Source organism: Lepidochelys olivacea, assembly GCF_965140295.1.
Source record: "Lepidochelys olivacea isolate rLepOli2 genome assembly, chromosome: 3".
NCBI classification, from domain to species: Eukaryota; Metazoa; Chordata; order Testudines; family Cheloniidae; genus Lepidochelys; species Lepidochelys olivacea.
The window spans coordinates 173,556,659-173,573,191 of NC_140413.1; the positions used below are offsets into that span (position 1 = coordinate 173,556,659).

The 16,533-nt window shown below is 38.4% G+C and overlaps 1 protein-coding gene across 1 annotated transcript in view; it reads right to left on the reverse strand.

Annotated features, from left to right (window-relative positions):
- Positions 1-16,533, reverse strand: part of THADA (THADA armadillo repeat containing) — a 288,720-nt gene that overhangs the window by 147,830 nt on the left and 124,357 nt on the right. The window contains exon 29 of the mRNA XM_084623532.1: positions 1,183-1,351. Coding sequence (XP_084479658.1) covers positions 1,183-1,351 — 169 coding nt within the window. The remainder of the gene's footprint in view (positions 1-1,182; positions 1,352-16,533) is intronic.

Below are 16,533 nucleotides of genomic sequence, written 5' to 3' on the forward strand. Positions count from 1 at the left end.
TGCATTTAATAGCACTTTTGTGCACAGAAAGTTCTACTGTTTCCCAGTAAAGTTAGGTAGTCAGTTTTTCTTGTGCTAAAAAGACCCTTTTAAATGTTTACAGAACAGCAAAAACACAAACAAAAAAACTTATTAACAATTTTGAAGGGAATTTTCATAAAGAATTTCATGATATACTATTTAAAAGGATGCTGTATAAGAAACCAAAACTTTGTAAGTAAGTTAATTTGAAGCTAATAATGTCTCTTTACAGTCCAATGTCCTAATAGTTAAAGAAAGAAAATCAAAAACAAAAAGAGGATCAAGAACGCATTTCTAAAAACAGAATGGAAATAGAGATGTTAACAAATCCTTAGACATCATTATTTCTGCCTGGGAGGTTTTTGCTCTGTGTTTTTTGGCTCAGAGAATTTTTTGGAATAATACTGTTTCACAAATTTATAAATTTAATTCAAGTATCTGTATCTCATATTCTTTAACTACACTTTTTCATTATTTTCAGTTTTGCTTTTCAATTATGGAGTCAATTAAATATTTATTTATAGGTTATTTATGCATTTCTACATATGGGGCCAAATTCTGACATTTCTTAATTGGTAATGTAAGTTATATAAGTCAGTGTGTAAGAGGAAGTGGGTGTAGCATACATGCCAAGAGGACAACAAGGTGAGGTTGTGGCAAGAGTGACAACCAAAAGGATCATGGAAAATGTGTCAGATAAGTAAGAAGGATTAACAGACAGGATATGGGAGTGGGAGACTGTGACCTGCCACAGAGTTGGTGTATGACCTTGGGCAAGTCACTTAACCTCTCTGCACATAAATGTTCACATCTGTAAAATGGAAATAATGATATTTTTCCACTTCTTAAAAGCATTCTGAGATTCAAAGATGAAAAACTCTATATTAGTGGCATTGCTGTCATATATAGTCTTGCACCCTTCTTGTAGATTGCTGTTTCTTACAACTCTGTCCTTCTGCTCTTCTTGCATGGATATTAAATCAACTTACACTAATTTACCAAACTCTGATTTATATCAACATTTAAATCATCTATGAATTTGGCTTTCTATATTTATCATCTTAGATAACTGATTTGTAAAGTGTTTTCATACATTGCTTAAGTGCTTCTCTACTCACCATGAACTATGACTACATCGCATTATGCAAAAGGAGAACTTACTTGTAGAAGCAGTCCATGCACAGAATTCTGTCGTATACATGGATTGGTGCACTCTGGAAGCCCAGCAAGCAGAGACTGTACTGTATGTGGTATCTGGTTTATCATAACAAATGGAACAAGGGCTCGGCCTGCCATCTCACGTGAACGATACACAGGCGAGTGGCCACATCTAGAAAATGGAGAAACACATTTGTCATGCATTGCTATTACTTAACAAGTAACAGTTACACATTTATTCCAAATATGATTATTTTAAAGTATTCCAAAATAAAAATGCAAACTAAATGACTAAACACAGTGAAAACTAAACCAAAACATATTCCTTACAAAACATACTTTTATAGTATTTCCTCTAGCTACTGATAGGGTGTAATTCCAACCACCTATATCTAAATACATCCACACAAGATTCTATTCTTCAAAAATGTCCTTGTCTTCTTTAAGACAAAAATATAATGGGACCATAGACCCGGATGTTCAGTAGCAGCAATGTATGTTGGCCATTGACGTTACTAATGACAAACAGTAACCACAAATTTGAATGTGATCATTTATTAATTTTACTAAAATTTATGATTCTCAATATGCCTAATACACAATTTATATGAACAAGATAAATAGATATAGGGCAAACTTTCAATAAAACATATGTTCCTAAAACAAATGCATAAAAAGGCCTGGCTTAGTACACAGCAGACACACTTAGGCCTGGTCTACACTGAAAAGTTAGGTCGACATAAGCCGTGTAGGTCGATTTAATAATGTAGTGTCTACATTACCAAGTCCCTTCCACTGACTTAAGTAGCCTGTAAAGTCGACTTCTGTACTCCACCTCAGTGGGAGGCATAGCGCTTGATTAGACATCCAGGGGTTGACATGGAGATAGCGTAGACACTGCGTTGTGTAATTTGAATGAATTGGCCTCAAGGAGGTGTCCCACAGTGTTTCGCTGTGACCGCTCTGGAGAGCACTTTCAACTCCACTGCAAGTTAGCCAGGTACACATGAAACAACCACTCCCCTGTTCAAGCCCCAGGAACTTTTGAATTTTCATTTCCTGTTTAATCAGTGTGGAGAGCTCACCAGCACAGCTCATCATGGCTAAGGCTATGATTATGTCACAGAGGTCACAGAATCCGTGACTTCCATTGACCTCTGATATTTTCTCCCCAGGGGGTGGAGCTGCCAGCCAGCCCTGCCCACACAGCTCCCAACCCTCATCTTGGTGGGGGGACCCCGTAGCTACCCAGTTGCGGCAGGGGGCTGGCGGACCCTGCAGCTGCCCAGCCAAGATGGGGAGACTCCCCACAGCTGCCCAACCATGGGGAGCGGTGTGGGGACCCTCTGCAGCAACCCAGCCCTCAAGCACCATCCAGGTAGCTAGGGGAAAGGGGGCTTTTCTCAACTTCCAACCTGTGATCCCAAGGCTGTCTTCGCAAAAGCAGCAGCACAAGACCTCTTGCCCATGCCTCATGACCTTACTCACCATGGGTGGAGCAGAAAACCGACCCTTTCAATGGCCAGCGGTTTTGATTATGTTGTGACTTGCAGTGAAGTGTATTGAGAGGTGTTTTTTTTTTTAAATAAAAAATAATTAGTCTTGCACCAGAAACAATGTATGCATTGTCAATATTACCCTTATGCTTTGCATTCCTTGCAGCTAAAATCTTGTCCATTGGCACATCCTCCACACCAGGACAGAGATGTTCCCAGATTAGAAGGTGGAAGAAAACGACTCGGGAAGACATGTTCAGTGAGTTAATGTGCTCCTCCGAGAGTGACAAGATGGAGCTGAGAGCATGGAGGTTTACACTGAGACCCTGGACATGGACAGGGAGGACAGGAGATCATGCAGGGAACAAGAGCATGCCACGCAAGAAGAGATGCTGCAGATTATGAAGGAGCAATCAGACACGTTGAGGCATCTGGTTGAGGTTCAAGAAAGGCAGCTGGATGCATTGTTTTGTGCCGTGGCTCCTGTATCGGCTGTGTAAATACTGCAGGATAAGGCGCGAAGTGTTTGTAATGATCACAACAGTGTACAGCTGAGCAGGGTCCATGCTTATCATGCTATGGTGTCCATGTGGGTAACCCAGGCTTACAAAAAAAGGGGGGGTGCAAAAAAGGCTTGGTTTGTTTGGCATTGATTTCAGGGAGGGAGGTAAGTGCATCATGGGAGGCTAACGTCATGTTCCCATAACCACCCTTGCCAATGTTTCGGTCCCATAAGGCATCGCAAGCCCAACCCAAAACTCCACTCTGCTAGGTGTACTGTGGGATAGCTCCCCACTGTGCAGTGCTCCGTGTGTCAATGTAAGCCCTGCTAGTGAGGATGCATTCTGCTGACACGAGTGTAGTGTGAACACGCAAGGTCGACTTGCTTAAATTGGAGGCTCGATGTCAATTTACATTATGTCGACTTAACATTGCAGTGTAGGCATTGCCGTAGTTAACAGCATAATGTATCTGAGAAGGTTTCCGTTTTAGACCACATTATACCTTGAAGATACAAGCGTGCACTGGGGGAAGTGCAGAGCAGCCATACTGCCATAGGAGCTGCAACTCTCTCCTCTGGAGCTCAGTTACAACTTCTGGATGGTGCACCATGCTCCCTCTCCACATCTCCATCTCTTCCACATTTCCTTTAGGAGACTTGCTTGACAGAGGTGCTAAGAGAGGATAGTCCTGGCGCTCCAGGAAAATGCAAGGAGTGTGACAATAGATGTCCTATACACATGTGAAAAGGACGGTGGATCAGTCCTAGTCATAGTCTAACCCTTTCTGCATATTGTATTTTTGGCCACATGTGGTAAAACCTTTAATCCTGCATTGGCAAGTGTAGGGAAATATTTGGTTTAGTGCTAATAAGAACTTCTGTTTTTTAAATGAGAATGCTTCAGTTCTACTAGAGAATAACCTCAGCACAGCGGAAAGTGATTTGTCTACAACTGTTCCTATATTCGTGCTATACTATGTTTTATGTTAGCAGAGGGAATCTTGTATATAAATGTTTCTTTTCAGCTACAAATAACTTTGACATGGTTACAGATGTTTAGTTTCTAATTAGCAGTAACCGTATACTAAAGAATGCCCCTCATTCTGTTCATGACCTTTTCACAAATGATGATTTCCCAAAGGAATCTGGCCTCTATTCAGGAGAAAGAATGGAAAATGGGGAAAGAGCCAGAGTCTGCTGCAGCCAGATACCCTGTGCAAAGGTATTTTCCAAAACAATATGATTCAGAGGGTTTGGGGTTCTCTCCCTCCCCAAATGTAATGCAATTAAATAAAATGGAATGGAATTCTATATTTTTTTTTCCTAGTAATATAATCAAGTTTAGATTTCCAGGCAATTTTTAAGTAACCTCATTTTAAACTGTGTCCTATGCTTCTGTTTAAAACAATTTGCATTAAGCAGTCTTACAAAAAATTGTACAATTTTTCCCTATGACAATTATTGCCAGATTGTTTATTTGTTAAGGTAACGCAAGTAGTAACCACAGTACATGTTATTATTGCCAAAAAAAAATTCATGTTAAGGATAACATTTCCCAAGTGCCGAAATTCAGGAGCCTGAATTCCATTTTCAAAAATGACTTAGGCCCTTCAGAGCTTAAGTCCCATTGAAAGTCAATAGAGGTGCTTTGGAAAATTATACCCTTTATCCAATACTGCAAACAATTAGGCACACAAGTAACACTATTGAGAGTAGCCCTATTGGATTAGGCACTTACACAGCTCATCTCTCCTATTTTCTCTGAAATGTCAGATGCAGAAAACCTATACAACCATTTTTCACTAGTTGAAAATAAAAATAGATAATTATTAATTAATAGGTAAGTATTTTCTGTCATTTTCTCAATAATATTTCACTACCTGCTGAACAAAATATAAAACTTTACACATACAAGAATTATATATTTATAAATACTTATTCTAGTTGGATATATTTATAAATTTACTATTAACACAAGCAGATATTAGAACATTATGGTCCCAATCCTCCTCTCCCTGTGAGGTACAGTGAGAGCTGGCAAAATCATTACTTCCCAACCCAGTCCTACACACAAAAAACCCCACTTACTTAAATGAACATTATTAATGGAACGGAGAGAATGGTGACAAAAAGCTATTTAAAATAGACATCTATAATATATTTTTATCAGATATTTGCTGGATAAAAGCTGGGGCTTCTGCTATGAAAATCTATTTATACACTATTTATTCTACACATTTTCAAAACTTATAAAACTATTTTTAAACAACCAATATAATACATTAATTATTTTAAAAGGTCACAATCTTGGCTTCAGTATGCAACCTGAGATGCCAGTGGGTTCCACATGGGCTGGAGGAAAATGGATCCTCACTACCCTCTAACCCACTGAGTGGAAGCTGCTCCACAATTGCTAAGGCTGTAGTAGCTCCATGCCATGCCCCTGTTGTGAAGGGCATTGATTGGAGGATCTGTGAAACAGCAGATCCTCTGCCCCTGCCATCTCATCTCCTAAACACTGCTGTTGGGGGTTTCACTTTCCAGAGCTGGGCTACAAAGTACGCTGTAGATGTAGGTCAACACTCCCTAGATAGTTTCCAAAATTCTTCCACAGTGGTTGTGGGGAACCTCTGCAGTTGAGGGGAGAGCAGAAATGCAAACTATGGTTCCAGTAAAATATATGCAGTAATGCCTGAATACTTTGACAGTGAGTAACTCCTAAGTGTACCAACATGTCATTTTTTAGGGCCGGATTCTGCCACACAAACTCACATGGAGTAGTACCTTACTCCATAGGTAGCCCCATTTATTTCAGTGGAGCTACTCAATGAATGAAATTATTTCCTCCTTGAAGCAAATGGCAAAACTTACATTCACTTCAATGGGGCCAGGATTTTACCCAGCATAGGCGCGCCCCAGTACACTCATACAAATGCCATCGGACTCCCAAGAGCAAATACTATTATTCAGAAAGGAAGAAAATTAACAAAATCCAGCAATCCTACCTTATTAACAACAAGCTGATAGTAAAGTCAATCTCATATTTTGTGACAACTAACCATTCATCTACTATTATTGAGGCAAAATATGAACTACAACTGCTAACTAATAATTTGTAAACAGGTTTTTGCTACAAAACAGGTTCTGGAAAAAGGAGATATTTACTTAACATAACCCAGAAATTCTACATCGTCATTTGTTTGCCTACACAGATTTATTTTTTTAAATATAGCTCTTAGTTCAGTACTTATTTTTCCCCTTATGCTGTCTACAAAAGAAAATCAGTATGAAAACAAAGATTTTAAATGTACATTATTGTACATAAAGGTTTAAATTGTAACATTACAATCTGCCCCGAGTCCTGGGCAGTACACACCACAAAGTCTCAGATAAAACCAATAGTAAAGGGTTCTTTAGTCATATAAGTAAAAAGAAAACAAGGAAAGAAGTGTGACCACTAAAACAAATATTTTGCTTCAGTTTTTAGTAAGTGTAATGAGGAGTTTAGGGGTAGTGGCAGGGTGGCTAATGGAAATGAGGATATGGAAGTAGAAAGTACCACATTCGAGGTGGAAGTCAAACTCACACAGTTTAATGAGCGCAAATAGGAAGACCTAGATAATCTCCATCCAAGAATATTAAAGGAACTGGCACATGAAATTCCAAACCCAATAGCAAGGATTTTTAATGAATCCATAAACTTGGGGCCATACCATATGACTGGAGAACTGCTAATACAGTAGCTATTTTTAAGAAAAGGGGAAAAAAAGTGATCCTGGAAACTAAAGGCCCATTAGTTTAAATTAGAAGATCTTGGAACAAATTTGAAAGGGGAAATCGTTAAGGACATAGAGGTAAACTGTAATTCGGATAAAATACAACAAAAGGTAGATCATGCCAGACCAACCTGATCTCTTTGAGAATATAACTGATTTTTTAGACAAAGGAAATGGTAGATCTAATCTACCCGAATTTCAGTAAGACATTTGATAAAGTTCCACATGGGAAATTATTAGTTAAATTGGAGAAGATGGGGATTAATACGAGAATCAAAAGATGGGCAAGGAACTGATTAAATGGGAGGATACTTGGGGAGCTTGGTTTGTTTAGCCTAACCAAACGAAGGTTATAGGGAGATAAGATTGCTCTCTATAAATACCTCAGAGTGATAAACACCAGGAAAGGAGAGGAGTTATTTAAGTTAAGCGCCAATGTTGGCACAAGAACAAATAGATATAAACTGCCCATCAACAAGTTTAGGCTTGAAATTAGACAAAGGTTTCGAATCATTATAGGAGAGAAGTGCTGGAACAGCTGTCCTAGGGGAGCAGTTGGGGCAAAACACCTAACTGCTTTCAAGACTGAGCTTGGTAAGTTCATGGAGGGGATGGTATGGCAAGGTTGCCTATAATGGAATGAGGCCCATTTTCAACTGCGAGTAACAAATATCTCCAACAGCCAGAGATGGGACACTAGATGGGGAGGGCTCTGAGTCACTACAGAGAATTCTTTCCCAGGTGTCTAGCAGGCGGGACTTGCTGACTTGCTCAGGGGTCTAACTGCTCACCATATTTAGGGTCAGGAAGGAATTTGCCCCCACATCAGATTGGCAGAGACCCTGGGAGTTTTTCTGCTTTCCTCTGAAGCATAAGTCACTTGCTGGTTTAAATGAGAATAAATGGTAGCTTCTTTGTCACTTGAAGCCTTTAAATCATGATTTGAGGAGCTAAGTAACTCATGCAGAGGTCACAGGTCTATTACAGGAGTGGGTGGGTGAGGTTTTGAGGCCTGCAATGTGCAGGAGGTCAGGCATAGTGGTCTGGAATGGAAATCCGCTACTAGATCTGGCACTCAGTGTTTCCCTTAAACCTGTTGATGTGATCTACTGTACAACAGAGCCTTGCTAACATGCGCTGATGACTTGAAGACCCACTTGGGGAAGGCTCAATTTTTGGACTTAAATAATCAAAAAACTTTAAAAATGAAGGATACTGCATAATAAAAAAGAAAAGGAGTACTTGTGGCACCTTAGAGACTAACCAATTTATTAGAGCATAAGCTTTCGTGAGCTACAGCTCACTTCCTCAGATGCATATCGTGGAAACTGCAGCAGGCTTTATATATACACAGAGAATATGAAACAATACCTATTCCCACCCCACTGTCCTGCTGGTAATAGCTTATCTAAAGTGATTTCCAGCACAAATCCAGGTTTTCTCACCCTCCACCCCCCCACACAAATTCACTCTCCTGCTGGTGATAGCCCATCCAAAGTGACAACTCTTTACACAATGTGCATGACAATCAAGCTGGGCTATTTCCTGCATAAATCCAGGTTCTCACATCCCCCCCACGTGTATGGGGGTGGGGGGGATGTGAGAACCTGGATTTATGCAGGAAATAGCCCAGCTTGATTGTCATGCACATTGTGTAAAGAGTTGTCACTTTGGATGGGCTATCACCAGCAGGAGAGTGAATTTGTGTGGGGGGGTGGAGGGTGAGAAAACCTGGATTTGTGCTGGAAATCACTTTAGATAAGCTATTACCAGCAGGACAGTGGGGTGGGAATAGGTATTGTTTCATATTCTCTGTGTATATATAAAGCCTGCTGCAGTTTCCACGATATGCATCTGAGGAAGTGAGCTGTAGCTCACGAAAGCTTATGCTCTAATAAATTGGTTAGTCTCTAAGGTGCCACAAGTACTCCTTTTCTTTTTGCGAATACAGACTAACATGGCTGTTACTCTGAAAACTGCATAATAAAAAGCACTTTGTTTACCTTGACATATGTAAACTATGATAACATCTAACAGTATATTAGTAAATATATGGTAATATACATATTTGCAAAAGTACTGAAATCTTAATATGAAACCTCCTCAGAGCACTACATTAAATTCTTACTTAGAAACAGAATAAGGTCACAGAGTTCTGTTACAATTATTTGCTTTTCAAAGAAGCAAAATCAGTACTAAGAAGGTTCATCTGTATAGTAAATAACTTCTCTTATATTTGTTCTCTTTCCTAAGAGCTACTTTTTCTGGCATAAGAATGCATAGAAAAATATTTATTTTTTCAAAATATATACTATTGGTAATACGCCAAAAGCTCTCTCTCTCTCTCTCTCTCTCTCATTTTTAAACACCATAATATATCACAACAGGGTGACAACTAGTAACCTGCCGATGAACTTGACTGCCTGAAGGCACCTGATCTATACAACTCAGGTGTTTTGAAGGTACTTGGCTTCATGCCTTAACCACACGAGAGGTTTACAAATGAACTTCATAATGTATACCCTCACAGTTTATTCCTTAACCAATAGGGCTACCTTAGACTTAGGGAATGTGACATTTTGACTGCTATTGTCTCTCACTCAGCCATCACTTGTTATCAGTAACTTAACTCAAAAGAGTTTTATTATCGGAAAATGGGAGGAGTGACCTCAAACACAAGAGTCAGGCAAATGTAAACAAATCATAAAATTCCAGCTTTGAGAGGCAAGTCTTGCTTCCTTGTTATATCAGTCATAAAGGAGACCCTCAATATCTGACTCTGGAGCACCTGTCTATACAAATACTTCTTCCTCCTGGCAATTTATAATGAACATGGGAAATGATCTGACCAGTCAAATCAGGAACATTCTCTAAAGATAAAAATGACAGTGGCAATTATTTTAACTCTATTTGCATCTGTAGTGAAACCTAGTACTTTAAGGTTAAAAATAAATAAAGAACATATACAGTTCATTAGCAATGAAGTTGGATTCAACAAATGGGATTTCATTTTAATCTCAGTTTGATCTTTCTGCTCAATTCATCTGGGGGATTTTCTTCCTGACATTGTATAAACAAAGACAAATATACAAGTAGCAGCTGGAAAATCTTTTTGGCTTGTTACCATGAGCTTTATTAGTCAAATAAGCTTCCTCACTGGTTGTGCTCTAAGTATTTAACCTTTGTATTGGAAGGTAAGCCTAAAAACTGTGGCACTCCTGACTATTTAAAAAAAAAAATCCATGGTACAGATACTGAAGGTTTCCCTGAAACCCTGGCAACACAATGGAGGTAAACCAGAAAATTGTAGACACCAGTGAAGAAAGTGCTACAGACTTTTCTCACTGGTGGATATATATTTTCCTGTCTGTCCCTGTCCTTCACTCATTTCCACAGAGGCAGCACTAAACCTGAGAATGTTCAAGGGACAAATGAAAGATAGTGTGTGAGATTTTCAAAAGCGTCTACATGACTAAGGAGAACAACTCAATAGGACATGCGCTCCTAAATTACTTAGGTGGTTTGGAAAAAACATCTACCAGCTCAAAGTGATTCAACAGAGCCAAAAATGAACTCAAACTTTTTGAAGAACACTTCCAATATCAACAGTAGATGGTTGCAGAATTATAAAACAAAGTAATGGTTAGAACAGGAAACTATACAGGGGTCGATGAGAGGCATTCTACGGAAGGCTAAATGCCTTTTTCTCATTTTGAATACTTTCTTTTCCATACAGAGTATACTGTAAAACATGCAACAGCATTGTTGTACAGACAAACAATGGACAACTAATACTGTTTCCCCTGAACAATTAGAATTTGACACTGTGCTTTCATGCTTTTTAGTAGGTTATCTGTGGACATACGTCTCTAGGTTATGCTAGTTTAGAGTCCCTGTGAATATACCAATTACTAGGTTGTGAGGATGGTGGGCAGCTGTTTCTTAAGTATTACTTGGACAGAAGCACATTAGGAGCCTTTGTGGAAGGAAGTGAGCTGTAGCTCACGAAAGCTTATGCTCTAATAAATTGGTTAGTCTCTAAGGTGCCACAAGTCCTCCTTTTCTTTTTGCGAATACAGACTAACACGGCTGCTACTCTGAAATTTGTGGAAGGAAATGTTGACAATTTGTGTTGGTAGGTGGCTTGAGTGTTCCGTTGTCCTTCATCAGCCAGGAAGGACACAATCTACATCACAGGTAGTAACTCAAACATTCTTCAGCATATTACAGATCACTACTTGTGCAAATTGACCAATCTCCATAAAGGAGCAGTCTAGGCTGTTTATTTTGTGATTGCTTACCTCATCCTGGGTCCCATATAGACCATTCTGTATACATGTGATCTTCTCTGAGAAGAAAGCTGACTACTCTTCAGAATGGTTTGTGTGCTGGATTCGAGGTTAGACTGCAAGCAGTCATTCTGACAAAATGAACAACAAATCAAAAATAGTTTAGGTGCTGTGACTTTGTAGTCCTTTGGCTGATAAAGGGGGGGGGGGGAGGGAGGGAATCTGTTTGCTTCTTCCAAGGATGTGGCTCAGGACTGAGAGAATTCATCATGTTGTAAACTAGTTGTGTCACTAGTTGTGTGGTACTCTGCTGAATACATTGAAATCTCTGAATACAAACTTTTTTGAGATTTTTAGAATTAATCTTGGCCCTTCTAACTGCTGAAAAGGCCCTGACAATGCAAAACAATGCACTGTTGTGTTGTAAAACCTAAAATCAGTAAAACCAGTCCTCAGTAATATTTGGGCCATGTTAAGGAACCATTTTTCAAGAGTCGTTTATGAAAACAGTGCATTGCCAACTGACACCAACCATTCTGAACAGGACACAACTACTGAATTGTGGTATTTTTAAGATTTGAAATTCTATTCTGTTATTTATCGTTTCTCAGACTGTGCTTATCACTGCAGTTTGAGTGCCTTCCAGTAATACATTAAGTGAAGGGACCGAAACCTATCACAGGCTGCTTGGTTCTTCCATCTTCTTCATGGGCCAGAAGTGTGAGCAGTGGAGTGTTTTGGAAGAAGTATGGGTATTTTCTTTAGATTTGAAAAATAGTTAATCTGTATCTTGAGGATCTGATATTCTTTATGGACACATGTTACAAAGAGTCACAGGGAAATTGTGAAATCATGTCTCAGTCCAACTATAAAACTGCTAACAAACATGCTGGTATATCCACCCTCATTTTATTACACCTCAAAATGCTAGTCAACTGGAAAAGTTTGCAAAATCCTCAAATGATACACTGCTCCATTTCTACCTATGGAGAATCTCAATTCTGTATCCATCTATTGAAAGTAAATTTCAGTCCAAGACACAGTTATCAAAATAAGTACTTCATGCGAAAACCAGTACTGTTCATCTACATACATAAAGAACTATTGAATGTAACACATTTACCTCAAACAGTTCATGATCAAGAACAAAAAGTCAATAAATCTGAACAGACTCCAGCAAGTTTAATTATGGATTCAACATATTTCCACTGCACTGGCCAACCTTAGAAAATATTCAGATCCTGAACAAACCAGCTAAAACTGGCAAGATTTGATCCATAAATTTTATCAGCAGCTTGGGCTACATATGAAAAGGTTTTATACTCCCCAGCACACTTCAAAGCATTCAGTTAATTACTCTAATGGTAAAAATGACAGGACATTAGTCGAGAAGAAAAGTAAAAGTACTTCAAATATATTTTTATAAAAGAATTTAAGGTGTTCCCTATCTGCATGGTTTCCTTCACTTCTATTTATAACTGTTCCTTTTCTGCAGTTCTTACTTTCACCAATTCTCAGATTACTAAATTAGCCACAAAACAAACATTTTTAAAACACTTTTCTCACTATTTGCACATTAGCTATGTCACAGAAATATAAAGGAACAGAGTTAACTTGAAAAATCATGTTTCCACATGAAAATTTTGTACCAGTTATCGTTACAATCCCAAAAACTGCAGACCAAGAAAAATTAGCAGGAAAAATCCCCTCTATTTTTAGTTTGTTTCCGGTGTCTGACAGTACTTTATGTATAATCAATTTCACTGTTTGGTTAGTAGTAAGTTAGTTGTGCTTCCTGTCTCATGAACTAGAATAGTGGTATCACATTCTCATATACTAGTCTGGAGTAATCTTAAGCGTACTACTTTCACCAAACCATGAAAAAGGGTGTTTGGAACCAAATAAACAACAAACATGCACTTGAGCAGATCAAGGAGGGACACCACTATGTTGATCTCAAATTCAACCCAAGTCCCTTCTTTACCCCAGCGGGAGCAGGAAAAAGCCCTCTAATAAATGTTTTTATAAAACAGGCTTTTTAAAAACACAGAACAAAATTCTGTACATGCTATTTAAAGCATACTCTATCAGAATCGATTTATTTTGATTAGAAAAAGGTTTTAAACATTTAAAAAATCATTAAAAAGTGAATAGTATCCTTTTAATGTTGATGCTAGATTTGTCATTAAGTCATATCAAATACTGCATGACCAGAGAAAAAAGGGAACTCTGAAAGCTAATACAAATAATAAAATAATAATAATAATAACAACAACAACAACAGAAGTAATGTTATATCCTGACCCTATACAGACATGTAGGGGTCCAACCCAATTCATGCCTATCCGCATGCAGCTCAGGAAACAATGTAGGTTGCATCTGAAATGTTCCTAGGAGAAAGTTGAGGAGGAGTGGGAACAAAGGAGTTTAGATGGAGCCTGGTGACACATGGGAAGGTTGAATGCTGCAGCCCATAAATGGGAGTCTTATATTATTTCCTTTTCCCCCTCTCCTACCCTTGGCAACAACAGAGCCCTGTGTACATCATTCATTATTATAAGTGGTGAGCAAACAACACTATTTAAACCTAAACGAGGAACAACAGGTCACACACAAGCTTCATTTCTTTGTGAATAAAGTAAAATTACACCTATGATGAAGAGCTGTAACTACCAAATAAGAGTAACACATTTAATAACCACTTTAGCCACTATGCACATATGCAATCCTTTCATAACAATGCCTGATGCAATAATAGGAACTACCATGTATTTCCGGCTTACCACTTGCTAGTAATCTGGAGAAATGAAATAATTGTAAAATGGTGTACCTTACGTTAAGAATAAATCATCATTTTCATATATATAGAACAAAAATATATACTTACTCTCCCACTCTCACTCAGCAGTATACAAATTACCCGGCCAAAATGATGTCACAGCAGACAAGTATTTCCATCATTTTTTTATGCTCACCATACACTTCTGTCTTGGACCCACCCTTTCACTCCTAGAGTACTCTTTGTTCTTTAGATTAACTGATGAACAGTTCCCTTATAAAATATCAAACCCAGCACTTCTACTGCTAACCAATACAACAGTAGAGCATAGCCAACTTTGCCAATTAGAACAAACATTGAACTTTAGTCTTTGGGTCAACTACTTGCCAGCCTTACCCAAAGTTAACCAAAGAGTTCACTTGGTTTTTAAATAATTGTTCAGGAACCCAAAGTTATTTTTATATACTGTTCAATTTGCAGTGGATTAAGTTCTTATTAGAAAAAATTAGTCATGTTAAAATTCAGCTACTAGCCCAATTACACTGCACTGTCTGTTCTGAGTGAAAGAGCGCCTGCAAAAATGACATTCACAAAAATGAAGTAAAAGCTTCTAGTTATCTTTCCTTTTCAAATCGGATCAAATGATTTTGACTCAAATGACTCTATTCATACATCTTCAATATAATTCATTTTTAAGTTGCTAAATTGCCCCTTGTGGGACATAATATTTGAATCACATTTTGAAGGTAGCAATGCTACAGCTATGTTATGCAGTTAGGTGTAAAAAGAATAGTAAGTTGACTATACAAATATTTTTGTGGTGCATCCCCACTATTAGATATTCCTCTGATTCCCATATTAAAGAAAATCAATGAAAGAATATTTTTCCTTAAGGGGATATTATCAAACCTTTGAGGTCTTCAACTTGGCCTACTCTGCCTTTGTCATTTGACCCAATATGAAAGCAATGACCCCTGGAATCTAAATAATTATTTGCATTTTTTCTTTACAAATGCATACGTTTATAGAAATTAAGAGAAATGGTATATTACCATTTTGCCATTTCTCTTAATATTACGTACAACCTGGGCAATAGCTAAATGCTATACCCACACAGCCAACACTATTCACAATAGCATTATCTCAGGATGTAATCCTACTGGGAAAGAGGGGATTCTTTGCCCAAAGAAGGCACTATATTGTTTCCTCCTCCTTGGAATGTCTGGGAACTGATTCTTCTCTGTCCCTGGTACAGTCTGAATCTCCACCACAATTTCCCCAGTGTAAGTTTACAAGCTGCTCTCCATTTTCCTCTACTAGCTTTAGAAAATATTTTTAGCATTTCAAAACAAGTGAAAGATAATATATGTGATTCTATTTACACCGTGTTACATCTTTCCCATGCCGATGTTGGCACACAGGGCGAAAACCAGCCTCTTCCATTTCTCTGTCATTTGCTGCCACTTCCATTTGTCCTTGGTGTTGAAATGGTCTATTCTGCCCTTCTTGCTAAGCATTCTTCTTACAGTTTTTGTTGACATGGCAGTCCGTGTTTTGGCATCTAGAATACATGCCCCACAGATGTCCAGCGCTTCCTTCTGCTTTGGGTAGACATGAGCTGCTGGTTGGTAACTTCTTAGATTTCTTCACGGGTGACAGAAGCTTTCCAATGCCCAGAATCTTTAATCGGCATTTATTTTTGTGGTACATCCACACGATTAAGGATTCCTCTTAGATTCCTCATTGATATTAGAGAAAATCAATGAGAAAATATCTTTCCTTAAGAGGATAAATAACTAGAAGGCATCTAGTTTTCTGTCCAACATTTTAGTAAATCTCCAGCTCTTAACAGTAGAAATAAAATGCCGCCTTCTTTCATGCCAGTGTCCGCACTGAACCACTCTGCTATCTGGTTGTTTACCCTTACAGAGCACTTCACATCTCTGTATGTGGCCTTGATGGTGAAGACTTTCACTGGGATTCTGTAGGACTGAAGAATATTCCACAATGTATACCTATGAAGGCTGTCAAATGACTTTTGAAAGTCAGTGATTCTATACAGAATCTAATCCTTATTGGGGAAGCAAGTTGCTGGTTTCTTGAGGCATAAGATATACAGAGTCTGAGCCAAAGTTTCACAGTCAATGGAGATCTCTCCATTGACTTCAATTGGATTTGGATCAGGCCCATAAACATCTGGGTATAGTGTTGAGGAGAGAGGGGACTAAAGCTGAAAAGAGAACCAAAGAGCCCTTCCACTTCCTCTCTGGAACCTGGCTGAAGCAAACTATACACAATTTTGAATTATGACTGTGGGAGCCCTTGGTATTTGTGTATGGCTATTAAAAGAGTAGAGTAATGAGATTCATTTTCAGTTTACTGTCTATGTGCATGTATTTCAATCCTTCAGTGGTGTCCTTTACCTGCCCAAAAATGGCTACAACCTGCTTGGCACACAACATCTTTGATTTTATATTAGAGAGACTTTTCCTGCATTTCTTGTATCCACAAA